General features: G+C 41.3%; 1 protein-coding gene across 2 annotated transcripts in view; it reads left to right on the top strand.

Moving 5' to 3' along the window:
• Nucleotides 1–27: 27 nt before the first annotated feature.
• COQ8A (coenzyme Q8A) overlaps nt 28–17,409 on the top strand; it is a 43,394-nt gene continuing 26,012 nt past the window's right edge. Inside the window, exons 1-5 of one of the 2 annotated variants that reach the window (XM_027659333.1) lie at nt 28–33; nt 5,320–5,325; nt 11,081–11,275; nt 13,563–13,973; nt 14,842–14,908. In XM_027659333.1, coding sequence (XP_027515134.1) covers nt 11,099–11,275; nt 13,563–13,973; nt 14,842–14,908 — 655 coding nt within the window. In that variant the 5' untranslated portion in view covers nt 28–33; nt 5,320–5,325; nt 11,081–11,098. Of the gene's footprint in view, nt 34–5,319; nt 5,326–8,344; nt 8,487–11,080; nt 11,276–13,562; nt 13,974–14,841; nt 14,909–17,409 lie in introns of those variants that run through there. The other variant, XM_027659335.1, reaches the window with a different exon arrangement.

Genomic DNA, 17,409 nt, shown 5'->3' with positions numbered 1-17,409 from the left:
CCTGGTGCTGTGCTGCTTTCCGGGCTGTTCCGGGTTAGAGCCCCACTGTTCTCTGTCCTGCTCACTGCTGGGGCCGATCTCTGCGTCTAATTGAAGATGAATGTAAAATAAAGCTGTTGGCTGTTTTAAGCTTTGCTTGTGGCTGAAATGTGGGGGAAAGAAAGCCGGTGAGACTCGTGGCTCTGGTAGGGTGTGTGAGGAAATAATCTCACTTTTTACAGGCTTGTAGGGTCTTTGTATAAAGTGAACAGGAGTTGATGGGGGGATACTTAGTTTTAAACAGACACCGAAGAAACTACCTATAAATAACTAAAATACCCAAAGTTTGGCTTGTATAATGTTGTTTTCATGGACCATTCTGATTTCTGCAGGAATGTATCTTAAGTAATAACACTATTTCTGATAGCCCGACACGGTCACGCTTCACCAAGCAGAAACATAAGTGGGGAGCTTCTCTATATTCCCCCTGTGCAATGAAAATCCAATCTTTGTGGTCAGTGTTATGAAAAAAAAAGAAGCTAGAAAGCAACTCGCAATAAAAATGAAGCAGATTTTTTAATTATGTGGTATTTAGGCAAAGAAAAATGTGAAAGCTTTTCTTTCGGTAACTGGAAGTATTATTTTCCTAAAAAGAATTAACCTAACAATTTCTGAGCTTTTTTTCCTAAGTTGCTGTTTTTAAATGGGGTGTATTCATTGAGCATATGCATAATAATTCTTAGCACTCAGTGCAGAAGGATAGTGGCCTTGTTGCTCAGTAAAAGACTTCTGAAGGGATTAAGAAATTCTTCCGTGTTACAGGCTGAATGCAGATTGGTGTTTAAGAGAATATTGGTGGTTCTGTATTTCTCTGCCATGCAGTCAGAACTTTTGTATGTTATCAGAAGGAGTTTAGCTGCAGTTCACATGAACTGCAGCAAGAGCCAGCAAGAACCTGTTTGCTCTTAGACCAGGAGACTTATTTTTGTATTTTGTAAGTGTTTTTTCATTGCTCTTAGTTAGCAATGACCTTGGTAACCTTGAATAAGATATTCTTAGAATAAACAGTTTTATGTTGTCCAGTGTTACTCAAGATGAGGAAAAAAATGACATGCTGTGCTTTGACAATGTCTCCCTTTTAATAATTGTGTGATCAGTAAAAGAAAAGGCCAGATGTGGAGAATTCCTTCACATGTTTACCATGTGACTGTTGATCACCTTGTTTCACTGCTGCCAAGGAGGATTCTGTGCTGTGCAATGCAGCTCTGGTTAATTCATTTGTGATAGTTAACACAAGTTAATAATAGCTCATTGCATCCATGCAGCAAGAACAGAACTTTTTTTGGCTTCTAGTCCTCCAGTAGTCCTTTTAAAGGCAAGTGGTGGTCTGTTGTTTCACACCCTGTTTGTCAGGCTGTATTATTTTTCTGGAAACTGAATGAGACAAGAAGCAGCAGCTGAATTCCTGCTTCTTAATTTTTAAATTAAAACTGGTTGATTACTTACAAAGTTTCTTGTAGGTAAAGATTGGTTTGGTTTTCTTCTCTGTGTGTTTTTTCTTTGTTTTTTTAACAAGGATGCTAGGGATTGCCTGTCTCTCATGGTCTTTTATCTTGTGTGTCAGTGTGTGTGGTATAAACTGATCCATGTAGCCTTGCTAAATGCATCTCAGGACTTGGCTTGATGCACGAATAAGCATTTCTCTTTTACCTTTAATTTCTCTATACTGATGGGGGTGAACAGTTCAGCTTATGATGGAGGTAGTGATCCTGAAGCAGTATTTAGGAACCATATCTCCTGTATGTATATAGATCTGGTTTTGTCCCTCTAAAACTGCTTAAGTAAGAATTCTGGAAGAGGAGGCTTTTTAGCTTATGGAGCTGTACATTCTGGAATAGAGTATCTTCTCTTTCAGTTTGTTTTATAAAAGTGGTCCAAGTGCCTTCTTTCCTTTAGGACTGGAACAAGAAAATAAGTTATTTGCATGTGAAGCTAAAATGCAAGCTGATAGTAAACCACAGTATTTTGAGGGTGTGGGTTCAATCACTGTCTGCTTTCCCACTCAGCAATGACAGTTCATTTTATAGGCACGTCTATCTTTATATTAAATTTTTTATCTTAGGTTCTCAATTTTTTAGATGCCACCTACTTTGCTCCCCTCCCTCCTTACAGAAGATGGCAAAATTAAACCAATCTAAGCTGGTGACAAAGACCAAGAAATGACAGGATGCACAAGTTTTGCCCTTTCTTTACACAGTTGTGTTTCTGCACTTTATTTTAGTGACTTTTGTGTTTTGTCAGTCAGTAGAGGTGTAGAGCTAAATGAAGCTATTCATATCTGAAATGTTCTATGTGCTTCATGCAGCATAGAAAATTATCTTTGTTGCTCTGAAAAACTTAGCTGTCAATCTGTAGAACTGGCTTTTAGAAACTTTACAAGTTCATATGTCTGCTTAAACAAGTCTGCCTGCATATACATAGTTAAAATATAGATTTTTTTTCAGGAAATTGCATAAGACTATGTCTTTTTCTTAAAGGCTGTGTAGATTCTGTATGTAGAGACACCGGGAAAGATGATCTGCTTGTGGTCTGTATGGTCCTAGAGCTGTTTCGTGTTGTGGAAGTGGTAACTTCCACTTACAAAGTTCTCTTACTGTGTTTGTTTTGCCTCTGCACTTAGTCCTGGTTTTCTGTGTAGATTAAATCTTTGTTTCATTGCTGTTCATGCCTCATTTTTAACCAGTTGCACATCTTGGTTTTTTCTAGATGTGCTGAACAAATGTACTGTAAAAGGGCTTGAGGTAATGTTCTGAAATGTCACAGCTCTCCTGCTCTCTGAATTGTGCCACTTGGGAGTATTAAATCCTCATCATGGTCAAAGTGCTCATCATAGAGTAGTTGGGACTAAGGCAGTAAGCTGCAAGTGGATTGAGTGTTTCCTTTAGAGAACTCTTCTGAAATTGCTATGCAATGTAAAATTGTAGGCTTACCAAAGCTTTGTGGAGCATGGCCATTGAGAATTAATTCACTCTGGGAATTTGGGGATTTTCAAAAGCACCTATATAAGTTGCAAAAAGCTTTGGCTTTTCCAGTTTGGAAAGACAATATGTTTATGTTATGTAGAATGTGATTTCATAAAACCTATACATAGAGAGCATCAACGATTGTGGATTACAGATTCAGTATTAGGTATGAGATCCTGCAGGTTGGGTTTAGTTCTAAGTTATAAGAAATATAGAGCTCTTACTTATCCTAGTGTCAGAAGTACCTATGTGTGGTAAGTAGGAGCTGACAGAAAGAACTTGTCTGTGACAGAGCTGTAATGCAGGAGCTGTAGGTTCTGATAGACCATGTTCCCCTTCAGCACAGAGATCAGTTTATGTCTTCTTGAAGTAATCTTTTTTTGCCTATGGTCCTCTTCTTGCATCCTTTTTTTCCTCTTCTTACAGAGAGGTTTTGGCACAGCCAGGAAAAAAGAAAGCTCCTGTAGCTAGGGTGCTGGTATGTTCGGGGGCTATGAATAGACCAGGATGTGTTGTAAGTTGCTAAACTGGAACTTAACCCCAGCTTCCAGGGCAAGGTTGGAAGCCATGGATCTATACAGACATGAACTCCTGCAGGATCAGTAGTGGGAGGCTGTGGTGTTTGACCTGCTGTTCATGGTGGTGACAGAAAGGGTCACGCTCACTGTGTGAGCAGAGGGGGTGTGTTTGCCACCTGGAGACCTGTGAGGGTACCACTGACTGACTTCGTGATGTAGTGACGTGGGACATGGTGTGCGAGGGTCTGTCCTGGTGTACACAAAGGATAATTACACCTGGGGAAGGCAGATGTACAGCACAGTTACAGGGTGTGTTTAGTTTTCCAGAAGCTTACAAGTAGAAAGTTGCTGACTAGAAACCGCTGGTGGTGTGGCATTTTATCATTTGGAGGTGACTGTTAACAAATATTCCATTAAGGTGATCAGCAAAACAGCTCTAAATTCTTGTTTTTCTTTGCTCTGTAGGGATGGATATTTAGATGGATATTTAGGCAGTGTACCCTGGAGAGCACTGTGATTCTGTTCCCAACCCCATCCCTGACACGTGGTGTAACTTCAGGTAGATCACTTGCTCTCTTCCCTCTAACATAGAGAACTGTGATGTCAGTCCCCTTTCATTAGCTTTTTGAGGTCTGATAGTGAAGTGAGGTGTGTTTAAATGGAAGAGGAAGAGGTGCTGTTTTTCTCAGGAATTTTACTGTAACTAGTGGTGTATTTGAGTCTAAAGGAATTTGCACTTGTTTGTGAGGCATAGCACTTTATCCGTTTCCAATTCCTAAATTGGAGTTGTTGTGCTTTCAGAAGGTCAAAACTTCCAATAAAAACAATTGCAAAATAACAGTGTATGCCAAAAAAAATTAGCTACAAATTGATAACCTTCCTGATTTATACTTTATATTTTAGTTCAGAGTATGAGACCAGTGGAGAGCTCTGTTGTTTCCTGTGCAGTTTAACACTGTGGAGCTGTGCATCAGGCGGGGACTGGCTCCCTGTGCATCAGAGGAGGCTGACCTTTGGTGGTCTCTTCTGCTCTAACTGGTCAAGTGACTGTGAGAGGACAGAGCTGCTCCACAGACCTGGGTGGGGAGGCATTTGTAATGTTCAGTTTTTGTTTGAAGCCCAATGTTTGGATTTAATCAGGGCAGAGCTTTAGTGTAACCTTCTTATAAATACTGCTGGGTGGAGTTGTTCCACATGGATGTGGGGGATTTGTCTTTTAAAGTGATGTTGTATGTTAACACTGACAGAGGGATGACTTGGAACTAATGAACTGTGCTTTTGTGTAAACTTGCCATAAACTCAAATAAAGGTGTAGATTCAGCTTGTAGTAGTTTTGTTTCTTAAGTACATGCTTCAAATATTGCATCTGCGAGAATCTCATATTAATCTGTGTGCTTTGAGGTCATGCGCCATTTTGATTTTAATATACTGTTGTCCTTGTTGTTGGATGAACTGTCTACATGCATGAGAAGTAACTTTAATCGTAGAATTTATCAGAGTTATTTATGTGAGTAAAGTCACACTTGTGCCTGCAGCTTTTGAGCTATGTAGAGGGTGCAGTGCAATGCACTCCCAAGCATTGTCCACTGCATAAACAGAAAAAAATCCCCCTTTTTTTTTTGTCTTCTTATTCTTTCTCCCTTCCTCTTGGTAACATAAGTAATACAAAAATTACATGTTGAGTATAAATACAACTCCAGATTGAAATATTGTCCCAATGGTCCAAGCCTTTTTGCCTTGCAAATGAGGTAAAGGGAACTTTCTTGGTCCACCAGCTGGAAATACAGGAGCAGGCACAGGCCACGGTCTCGGGGAAAAGTGAGCGAGCGGCAGCCTTAAAATCACAGCAACTGAGTTGGATCTACTTCAGTGTAACGGGAAATATGCACCCAGGGCAGAATCTTATTAGTGTATTGTGTCAAGATGTATCAGAAGTGGCCTGTAATGAGGCCTGTAATGCGCTCTCTCACTGGGATCTTAATTGTAGGTGAATTATTTCTAGATCTGTGGCCAGGGAAGAAAGATACTCTGTTAATTCCAGGCATGTGGGCTGTGATTATGCTTTTGCATGTCCCCGGACATTGTCCAGGAAGAAGTAAATAGAGCTGTTTGTTCAGAGCATTCACTTTGCCTGGATATATCTGTGCCTAAAATAAAGCAGACTGTGCTTACTTTTAAAGTGTCCAGGCATTCTTTTCACTCTTATGTTGTGTGTCAGGCCATTTATGGGGGAAAATTGGGGTTTGAACTAGTTGTCATTTGCCAGAAATGACTGCTAAGCCTTCTGAATTTTGTTGGAAAGATGCATTTGTCTGCCAGGCAGCCCACTTCTATCAGTGAGTGTTCTGCTATTGTAGCGATTAGAGAGCAAAGCAGTTCCGCCTGCCCTTCAAAGGTGTTTGTTTTAAATGGCATTGGCAAACTGCTTTGGGCAAGGGTGGTTTTAAAGCAGCTTTCAGATACTTGATGAATTCAGTTTAGAGAGGCTGGAGTGCAGGCCGTGGGCCAGGACTCAAATATAGGGGTCCTTGGTTCTGTTGTAGGTCAGATCTTTAAATTAATTTCTTTTGGAGCTGCAGTGTGTAGGGAAGGGGGAAGGGGGAAGAATGAAGGATAAGCAAAGGTAGATTTTCAGTTCAATTTTAAGGATGATGGCAACTTCCTCCTTTTAAAATGCAGGTTTTGTGCCCTGCATGGTTAAAATTTGGGTCAACTGCAACCCAAGGAATCCAGTTAATGAAAATACGTCTAGGCAGAGACCTGGAAATCTGCTATCAAAGGACCTGGTGGGGAGGTGTGTGATGGAACTGAAAAAGGCCATGAGTGAAAGGATCACATGAAAGGGTTGATATGGCAACACACATAAAAAGAAATGGAAAAAAAATCTGTGGAAGAACAGTTACAGAGAAGCTTAATGAATAATACTTATTTTTAACTTAGTCCACTGTTGGTTTATGGCCATGGAACAATGTGCTGAGTACCTAGTCTGTATCTTTTTTGTGGTGCTTGTTAGTTTTATTTCAGTATACTGTTGCCACACTTGTTCTGACGGTGTGGGTGGTTATAACACTTGATGCCAAGGTTATAGTCCTTGTTTAGATACAACTAAGATAACAGTGATTGAATAAAGGATAGCAGCAGGGGGGAGGTATGGAGGCTGTTTCTTCTTCCTGAAGCGTGATGTTTAATTATCTACCTTACTACCTGTCCAGCCTAATATTATTCATTTTTGTTTAATTTATTTAAAATAAAAGTTGAAGATAAAGAAGGCAACTAAAACTTCTACAGACCTGAAGGAGAAATACTTCAGGGAAAACTGGTGGGGTTTTGTTTGGTTGGTTTTGTTTTGTTTTGTTTTTTTAATTACTCAACAGTAGGTGAGCTGCGGGTCTCTGTGTCTGTAGGAGCATATTAGCACGTGGAAAAGAAAAGAAATGAATGGAGGAATGTGTTTTTAAAGCAGGACAAATATATGATTTCATCTTTTACCTGTTGTGAAGCTTTCTGTTTCTGTTATTGGCCTCTGATACGCTGAGTGTCTTGTTACACTTTCTTAAGCCTTAAATTCGGTAATCGGGCGTGTTGAAGAAGGGAAAGAATACACTGCAGTTAGTGGCTATAGAGGATTGTGGCTTGTGGTGCAGATGGTTGTTGCACATAGGAGCATCCCAGGCATTGATTTAGTTTTGCTGTTACAAGAGGGCTCTAAATCAGGTGCAACGTCAGGAGATGGTTTACCTACCGGTGTGGCTTGTAACCTGTACAAGCCCCTCTGCCTGCCGTGTGGACTGTGCCTCGTGTCTAAGGATGGCTTGGCTCGAGCCTGCTCGTGCTAGAAGGTGTGGGTGTTTTCCAGGGGTTCATTCAACTATGAGAAGCTTACTAAGCCAATACTGGTGACCTTGCCTATTTTTGTAAAGTGGCTCACGATGAACACTTGTCAACCCTCTTCAGTCCAGGTTAGGGGCACTCTGACAGCTTACATAGACACAGCTGACTTGTCTGTAATCCCTGGCCCTAGTGACCTACTTTACTAGCACTGGATAATGAATCCTTGGGACAGGTCAAGCGTGTTACAGACTTTGTACACTTGCACTAACTCTGTTTGAAACCACTCACTAAATCTGTTTCTGATAGAGCTTGCTTACACTGTTTATGTATTGATTTAGTAGGGGTATGAATAGAACTTGCCTCGGGGGGCGGGAGAAAAAATCCCTTTCCTGCTGTCTGCAGTGGGTATTAACACAAGTGTAGTGTTGGGATAGTATCAGCCTTCTTGAAAGTGTGTGCTTCCTTTATCTCAGTTTTTATATCTCTTGGCCTTGCTTGTGCTTATTACTTTTTCATTGAAGAAAAAAGGTGATTTTTCTAATTCTTAGTTATTTTTTGTGTCTTTTACCTTCTTGATTATCTAGTGTATATTTTCTTTCATGCTTTCTCCTTTTGGTTATGATAACTAACCAACATGTCCTGCTAAATGTAGGGTCTACAGAACTAGATAACCTGGGATTTTTTCCACTTGAGGAAAATGCATCTAGTATCAGTTCAGTTTTCATTGCACTTCTTAACTCCCACTTTCATATTGCTTGATGATGGCTATAGACTGTACCTGAATGTTTTCTTGCTCCTGATGCCTGTTGCTGAAGGGTTAATCATTGTGGTACAGTTATTTTTTTCTGCTGCTTTTTCCTGACCGTGCTTTGTTAAAGGTGAGGACTTGGTATTCAAAAGGAATGGAAAGAGATGGCTTACAGCCACAATTCTGTTCAAAAACAGGAGTAGGGTCTTGCTTCTGAAAATATGTTCTTCCATTTCAGTCTTTATTTGTTGGTGACTGTCCTTGGATTTGACCTTTGAAGTCCTCCTTGAGCCATGCCTTGCTTTTGTGCTTATACTGTGATTTCCATTTGGGTCTGTGAGCTGCCTGCTGAGGATCTGGAGATCACTGAAAACAAGTTGGTTGCCTGTAAGCTTGTGTTTCCTCCACAGAGGCCTGGGTTTCAGTAAGGTGCTGGGATAAATATCCTGTTAGAATAGCCTGTCCTTTGGCAGTGCCACGTAGGAGCATGTTGCTGATGCTTCTGAGCTGACAAATCACTTGGCTAGTACCTAGGTGGTTATAGCTGCGTGCCCAGTACGGTGTCTTGTAGCCAAATCTGTACAGGGTCCTCCTTGCTGTTGATATATTTAGCAATGGGGGGTTGAACGCACATTATGCAATGTATGTTTTTCACTTGTGGTTGCATTAGCTTCCCTGAAATCTTGTTGGAAGATTTTTTTTTAAAAAACTCACATTTAGCATATCGTGTCACTTCATGACTACATCTTCAGCTGTTTGTGGGTGAAAGGAGGATATGGTTTTAGTATTGTTTATTAGAAAGAATCCGTATTAAAAGTGGATGTTTTTGTGTGTGTTGTCTGAGTGTACACTGATCTATATTGCATTACTTTTGTTGCCCTTTTTGGGAGGGAGGGAGGGAATGAACTTTTTGCATTCAAGCTTTCCTGTGCTGCTAATACTTACAGCCACAAAAGCACTTATTTCTTAGCAGTGGCAACCTTTGAATGGTCTCATTTCAACTGGGGCAGTACTGGGTTCTTGGCTGGTTTCTTTGCCTGGCTCTGAATTGCAAGGACCGCCTGCAGATGCTTTGAGTGAGATCCATGTGGAAATTTCCAGTGTGAAGATGTGGGGGTAAAAAAACACTTCCTGTTGACAGAGTACACTTCCTTACCTGACAGGCAATTTTTGAGTTTAAAAGTGCATTATACAACATTAAAACCAATGCTAGTGATTAAACTCTGGAGAGATTCAGGAGTAACGCTTCTTACAGGTCTGGAGTGCACAGGTAGATTTTGTAAAGAGAACCACAGAATAATAACCTGTGTGGGCTTGATTTTTATTTTTACAGCTAAACAATTAAGCTGAGATTCATTGTAAGCACCTGATTGTCTTTCTAACACCGTATCTAAAGCATGTAATGTGCAACACTCCCTGGCTGCAGTGGTTGTCCCTGATTTTGATCACTGATTAACAGTTGTTGAACAAATATTCCAGTAACTGGGCTTTATCCCGCATTTGCATAATAATGTGTCTCTGAAATTCAGCTCTAGTAATCCATGCGTCTCCTGTGTGATTGCAGCAAAATTGTGTACTTAGCCAGAAATTTAGCTTTAGCAGTCCATTCTTCTCCTGCATGACTGTCTCACAAGCCTGTCTGCTGTTATCAGGCTTTGTGTTTCCCAAGAAGGTAACTGGATCTAGTTGCTTGTGCTCTGGAGCTGAGCATAATCCCATGTGTACTGTTGACTCAGGATCACTTGTACCATGCCAGTGTATTAATGTTTATAGTTAAAGTGCATATGTGCATGTTGACGGGTTACCTTCTAAAAATGAATTGATACCTGTGTACCTACCTAGGAAATAGCTTAAATATGTGGCCTTAGACTAGTACTTGGTACCTACTGCAGTCAGAATTTCTCCAAATCAATCTAGCAAATGCTGTATGGGCAAGGTTGAACCTTAGTCAGCATCTTGTGCCAACTGCTGTGTCTTCTGTGTCAGCAAAGATGGGAGGATGTGCAACTGAGCCAGCCCTGGAACCGTGACCCTGACTGTGCTTTAAAGATGTAGAAGATGAGTGAAATGAGCAGGTGAAAATCTCCCTTGCAAAATGGGTTTTACACCCTGACCACTCCTGGTTTTCTTTTACATGAACCACAGTGGTTTGGGGGAGCTGGTGTTCTGAGCCTGAGCTTGTTTCCAGGCTGAGGCAAAGACATGGATGGAAATTACTCTTCTCAGACACACTCTGTCGTGCATCCTACAGTGTCAAGTTTGTATTTAAAGACACTGAAACTGAACAGGCTGTTAAGAGTTTGAATTGGAATGCCCCCTGAAAAAGAAGGGGGACTAAGAAATTCAGCACTTTGCAAATGCTGTGGTAGGTAGATCTTCTGGGCATGCTTAAGTTTCCAGTTAAAAATAGCAGAGTATGTTGGGGATGGAGCAGACTACCTTTGGAGGACAGACAATGCTTAACCATTGATGTGGGAGTGAAGAAATTTGGCTGGAGGAGGAGGCATAACTCCTGGGCAGAAATGGAATGTGACAGTGCTTCGTCAGTGCTGTCAGGCCCCAAGAACATGTTGCAGGGACTCATAGTAATTAGAGGTCAAATGCTAATGTTTTTAATCCAGTTCAGACATCTTGAAAGAAACAAGACCATCTTTGCAGTGTTTACTGGCATTTACCTATCTTTGCTTCCCCTGGTCAGTAGTAACTTGGATATTCGTGTCGAGTGCTGGAAAGTTATCCTAACTCATGAGCACCCACAAGGACAGTTCTTTCTTTGCCCGGTGAGGTCAGCTAACTTGCTGTCATTCAGCCTGGCCTGTGTCCTATCCAGGCTGCAGACAGATTCCCATGGGGGCTGGTTGCCAAAGCAGAAAGAGAGATGTTGAGAATATGCTACTGGCTCTTAGGTGACTTGAAACTCATTACAAACTTGTTCCTTAACATCTTGCCTCCCCTGCCCCTTCTCCTTCTTTATCTTTCAGCACGGAAAGACATCAGTCATGGCGGGTGATGCCATCATGGTCATGAGAGGCCTGACAAAGCTCAGTAAAGCAATCCTAGAAACCCAAGCAGGACAGCTTCGGCAGGTGCTCCTCGGGGGCGATGCAGTTACCATTGCAAGGAATCTCCAGGCCACTGCTGAGGAACAGTTCAGTTCTGCCCTGGGGAAAATGCAGGTAAGCAAAGCTCTTTGTGCACAGTCTAATCTGATAGTTTGCTTTTCCTCCGGTACTTTTTTGGTTTTGTTGTGTAAGTGACTAGGAACTTGGATCATGAACAAAAATAACTCTCAAGTACTGGATCGATAATACAAATGTTGCAATACTCTGGGAATTCTTTGGGATCTGTGGTGTGCTGTAGGTGCTTGGACAGGAATGGGAGAGAAATGTTACTGCAGAGTGTTTCTGTTTCCATTACTGAGTGTTTAAGACATGCTGAAAATGAAAAATGCTCTGTTCACTTCATCTTGTCAAAGATCAAGCTCTTGCTAAGATTGGTGAACAGCTTTGTTATTTAAAGTCTCCTTTAAACTTCAGGCATTGATTACTACTCCTTGAATAAATGAATGAGCTCTTTTATAGTGCATTGTATTTATCTCAGGGCTGCTTGCTTTCTTGGCAGAATTGGTGATGTTTTTCAGGATGGCTCAGGGTCAGGTGTTTACATGTTCATCACTTACAGCCCAGGCTGGATTTTCAGAACTGATTTTCAAATGAGGAACATTTTTTTTTTCTCACCATAATCAGCAGCTTCTGTCAGCAGAGATAGGGGTAGATTTATAAGAGCTTCACATTTGCTGTGTTGCCATCTCTGAAAAACATGGGGCTTGTCTGAGGAACTCCTCTTTATTAAAAATGATCATCCTTTATTGTCCTTTAAAAAATAGTGTAGCTCAGATCATCTTTTTTGAAGCAGAAACTAATGAATGAGGTTTTGATGGTTTTTTAATGCAAAGACCTTAAACTATCATGGCAAATCTATAGCTTCAGTCCTAGAATCTGGGCCTGTGTTTTCCTGTTTCTGTTTAAGCTTGCAGTAGAACTAACTTGTGTGTTTATTTATGGACACAGTGCTTTGTCTTGCCATTGTCCTTCTTTTGCACCTGAGAGATGATGTTCTTCTGTTTCTGTGCATGTTTCTCTGCAAAAGTGAGGCCCCTTGAGCACACCTGCAGTACCCTGCAGCCCTGTGTTCTGTAAGTGAGTTGCAAGAGAAGCTGTTGCCAAAGCAGGGCTCGGTAAGAAATCTAAAGGTACAACATTTTCTGTTTTGAAGAGAGGAAAGCTTTTACATTAGGTGACAGGGTTTTAGTTTACTGACATTAAAAATGTAAGTATGGAGGTAGAGAGGCCTTCTTGCTTGAAATCATTGGTCAGTACTGTGGCCACAGTCCCCATCTGTAAACATATTTTTCCTCTCCCTGCTGCTGTGATGTTGAAGTTCAAAATAGCATGAGACCTGCTGAATAACAGGAAAGACCATGTTCTGTTTTTTTTTCTCCAGGGAAGGGAAATTTAATTAGTATTTAGGAAAGAGCCTGAAATATGCTGCCTGCTGGCCTGACCACAGCAGGATTTAAACTCCTGTTGACTGGTTGTAATAGTCATCAGTTATTCCATGGTATTGCCACTGCTGAGATGGGTAACTGGAATATGTCGAGTAATAAGCAAACAGGAGATAATGCTCTGCTGCTGGCTTTATTTTTTTTTTTATATTGAAAAATGGTGAGAAATATCTGGACTTAATGGGGCAGCTTTTGCAGGACGGGAGAGAAGAGAGAAAATTGTCAGGAGAAGCTTGCTTTGAGTGTTGCTGTGCCTGATGCTGTTATCCTTGCTTCAGGCATGAAATTTTATTTATTTTGGGATGACAACAAGCCCTGCCATAGTTTAGCGGTTGAATAATGAAATGTGTTTTGCAGTTGGTTGTGTCATGGCCATGAACTTACTCTGCCTGTAAGTAGGTATCTGGATTTGCTTTGGGTGGCTTTGGGCTTGAAAGTGCTGATGTTGCATGACTCGGGGGACAGGATGGGAGGAGGGAGCATGGGAGAGGGAAGAACTGAATATTACAAGGTTTAGTTTTTTGTTATCCCTCCTAAGGACATTTTATGTGATATTGCAGCTCCATCACCTATTATTACTGAGCAGTGTATTGCTTCCAGTGAGCTGCACATTTAGTGACCCTTCAATGTATATAGAATAAAGCATCTCTAGTTATGGGTATTTGAGAAGCTGTCAACGAATTCATCCCATCAGTGGATTTAAAAGACTGCCAGAGATTCCAGGGGTCCTTGGTGTCTCCTTTTTCTTGTTTCTTACTGTGAATATCTGCAGTGCCAGTGTCTCTACAAATCATTGTGGAGACATGACAGCATAGTTGCATGCCCATCTCTGAGATTCATGGATGGTAGGGAGCATGTTTTAAGTTCTTTTCTGAAAGTAATTCTGTTATTGTTTGCAGGAGCTAGGCAAACAGCAGGAGAACTTCACTGATCTCAGTGAGGATTTTGGGAAAGACTATGACTTCTCAGCCCGAGAACCATCAGATGCTCCAATGGACTTCTCCACTGCCCCTGGCAAATCTCATGAACACAGGAGTGAAGGCCCTGCTTACTCTTACACAACAAATGGACCTTTCAGAAGTGTTGATATGACTGGAGATTCTGGCGTGGGTCAGAAGCCTTTCCCTCCCAAAATGGATGCAAGGCTATTTGGAGGCATTAGGGACCCTGGAAATCCTTTTGCTGTTCCCTTTGGACAAAATAGGGCTTTTCACCAAGACCATTCCTCTGTTGGTGGATTAACAGCTGAAGATATTGATAAAGCCAGACAGGCCAAAACAGGTTCAGAGCAGAAACCCTACAAACAGATGGTATGTTCTTTTAATTAAGGATTCTCAGTACTGTGGTTTCTATACTAGATTGTCCTTACTAGCCTTCTCCTGTGTTTCTCTCATTTCTTCCTTTTCTGCTATTCCCTTTTATGGAGGCAAAAGAGGGAAGTATCAGTGCTCATTAGCTCTGATCTGTGTGATATTTGTTCTGTCGATAGCTTTTCAGGCTCTCTTTTCACATTTGCCCCTTCTGTCAGATAATCTGATGTGAGAGGATGTTTAAAAAGCATACATAGGGTTAGACTTCCATTTTGTATGAGAGCTCTCCTTTCATTCACTGGAATATGAAGACTCAATGTATTTATTGATATATGTTGCAGCAGAACTCACAGTGATGATACTTGCCATCTGGTCTGACCTTCTGCCTCCTTCCCCAAATCCATTATCAGACGCTACTGTGGGTGCACTCACTCAGGATATTACCTCTGCTGCTCCAGCTGTTGTGTGTGGAGGAATTGTCTATAGTACTAAGAACCTGATAACCTTCCATGAGTTTTAGTTCCGTGTGTGGAAAGGAATTTGGGTTAGCATTGCGCAGCTTTTTCTGAGTTCAAAATATAGGGGCTGCTGAGCTGAAAGTAAAAATGGGGTTTCCAAACATGGTCGTCAGCTCTTCTGTCTTTCCCACCCTCTCATCTGCTCCTCTGCTTAGTGTGTGTTTCAGTTCAGGGTGTGTCAGTTCTGGACTGTATTCACTTGAAAATCTCTCAACGGATACAAAGTTTTCTGTAGCGTAGAGTTGTTCAAGTGCTCTGAGTTGCACTCTGGCTTCGCAGGTATCTGCCCATGTGCCCAGTTAATTTGTGGATTTCTTTGTTTTTCCTTTCCCCCTCTCTCTCTGCTGCAGCTCAGTGAGCGGGCCCGGGAGAGGAAGGTTCCTGTCACAAGGATCGGACGGCTCGCCAACTTTGGAGGTCAGTTTGCACACCCACGTGGGCCATGCCACTGCCCTTGCACGTACTGGTTTATGGCTGGCTGTGACAGTGCTCCTGCTGAAGCATTAGGTCCTTCTATTTTCTGGTTAAGCTTTCAGTAGGAAAATGCTTTCCCACAAACAGCTAGTTAGCTCAGAGCTTGATTTGGCTTTTCCATTACTCTTAAAGAGTGTAGGGCAGATGATTTGGGAGTGCATAGCAGAGCTGCACATCTTCATGGTAGCACATACTGGACTGTGCTGTTTTAATGAAAGTGAGGTGCAGGTTGTTCCTCAGCCTGTACAAATACCCTGGTCCTGCACATGTGATTTCTTTACTGAGGAAACTTTCCTCCAAGTCCTTACAGTGCTGTTACTGTTAAGGAGAGATAGCTGGAGCAGCTGTTATTTTAAATAACCTTTCTCAACCTTATCCTTGCTATTTCTCTGAACAGTGGTTAAACATCAAACATATCCCTTTGGTAGTGCTTTTTGAGAGTGGGAAGATGATAACAGTCAAGGTTTGATTTACTGAGCCATTGCTTATAAACCCTTTTCTCCCAGGAAAGATGTAAATTCTGAGCTTGTAAGATCAAGCTAGCTGAAACCTAAGTGAATTTTACATGCAGAATGTCAAAAAGCAGCTAAATATCTTCAGAAATATTAACAGGTGATGCTCATATAATGTCTTATATCCAAAGCCATTGAAGGACTCATTCCTGAGAAAAAGGGAACTATCACAGTATGGCAGGTGGAAAGATGAACACAACTCGTCTTACTTAGCTAATGGTTAGGTGAGTTGTTTCTTTGTTGCTGTGGTTGGGGTTTTTTGTGACTGTAGTATTTTGAGATGATAGCAGCCTATCTAGGTTGTGAACAGTCTCTTGTGGCTCTTGTGATTCTCTTCCACAAAATTTGATAGAGAAGCACATGTACAAAGTAGACATCCTTGTGTTACAGATCCCAGAAGAAAGAAAAATAACCTGTCAAATGTAATTCAAATCAACTATTATATAAAAAAACAATTATTCTTTCTCTGTGTGTCCCTTTGTCAGACTAATATGCACACTAGGAGGAGTTGGGGGCAGGGACTGATTCTGTGCAGTGCAGGAATAAACAGCAAGTGAGTTTTGTGATAAGTTTTTCATGCTTGTCAGATTTCTTTAATCCTGTAGTTCACTGCAGGCACCCTTGCTTCACGGCATGCTTAGTATTCCTTAAAGGGAAGCAGGGTTCATGATCTGCTTTTCAGAGTAACAAGGCATCACTTTAAAACTCACTTGTTCCTAAGCTCTAGTAGCATACGGGTCTCTGTTCTAATCTAGCCTTGAATTTTATGAAAACTGTCACAATACTTTTAGCTGTCATCTTCTGAATTCATCTGTTGCTGCTTGCTGACAACTGGTGGATGTGAAGTGGCAGATGACCAAATTTTCTGTGAACTTTTGGTTCCAGTGCTGTTGCTTTATGCTCCAGCTTTTGGCACCCAAGGCTGTTGCATGAGGGAAGGCTGACTCATGCTTCTAGGGAAAGTACAACTAACTACCTGTCTTCTCCTAACCTCAAGGTAGAAACCAAAACAAATAGCTCCATCAAACCAAAACCTCAAAGGGAGCGTAAGAAAGAAGGAGATTGTTTGTAAGCAGCAGCTCCAGACTTATCTCTGTAATTTTTTTTTTTTTTTGGTCTTGCTCTTCTCCTCCAGTTGTCTGCTTTATATGATTAAAATTGCTGGCAAGACAGAGGTCTTTGAGTGCTTTTGGGGGAAATCATGTTACAAAAAAGGTGTTCAGGTACTCTGGGTTCTGCGGTCTCTTGTTAGCATTTATTGTTTGTCTTTCCCTCTGAATTTTAACTTGCAACAGCAAAGAGAAATAGTACAGTCAGTACAGTGGCTTAACAAACAACATGTGGTCTATAGGTAGTTTTTTTCAATTTAAGATATTCTTTGGTAATGTTTGGTACTTTTTAAAAGGGCATGTAGTAACAGGACAAGGGGTTATGGCTTTAAACTGACAGGGGGCAGGTTTAGATTAGTTGTTAGGAAGAAATTCCTTACTGTGAGGGTGATAAGGCACTGAATCAGGTTGCCCAGAGAAGTTGTGAATGCTCCATCCCTGGAAGTGTTCAAGGCCCGGTTGGATGCAGGGGATGGGGAGGACAGCTCCATTTATAGTGAGGAACAGCTCCTGTTTGCTCTTTGTTCCAAGTTTAGAGTGTTGTGGTTTTTTTTCTTGAGACATCCAGTGCAATTGTGAAACCCCATCAGCCAATTAGAATGTGGCTTTTCCTGACTGGCTCTTATGTGATGAGAAATGTTCTTTTCAAATTGCATTGTTGTGAAGCCTTTTAAATGCTTAAGCCATGAAACATTAGCTGATGGCAGGAGCTGTGGCCTACCATTTGCTCTTACCTGGTTTTGGTTTGTCTGAAGTTGTTGCTGAACTTTGGGTTATGGTTGTCTGTTTTCCTCTTAGACCATGAGCAGGGAAAGGCAGTGCT

The sequence above is a fragment of the Corapipo altera genome, unplaced genomic scaffold (genome assembly GCF_003945725.1).
Source record: "Corapipo altera isolate COAL_440 unplaced genomic scaffold, ASM394572v1 48, whole genome shotgun sequence".
Lineage (NCBI taxonomy): Eukaryota > Metazoa > Chordata > Aves > Passeriformes > Pipridae > Corapipo > Corapipo altera.
This window is presented reverse-complemented; position numbering and strand designations above follow the sequence as displayed.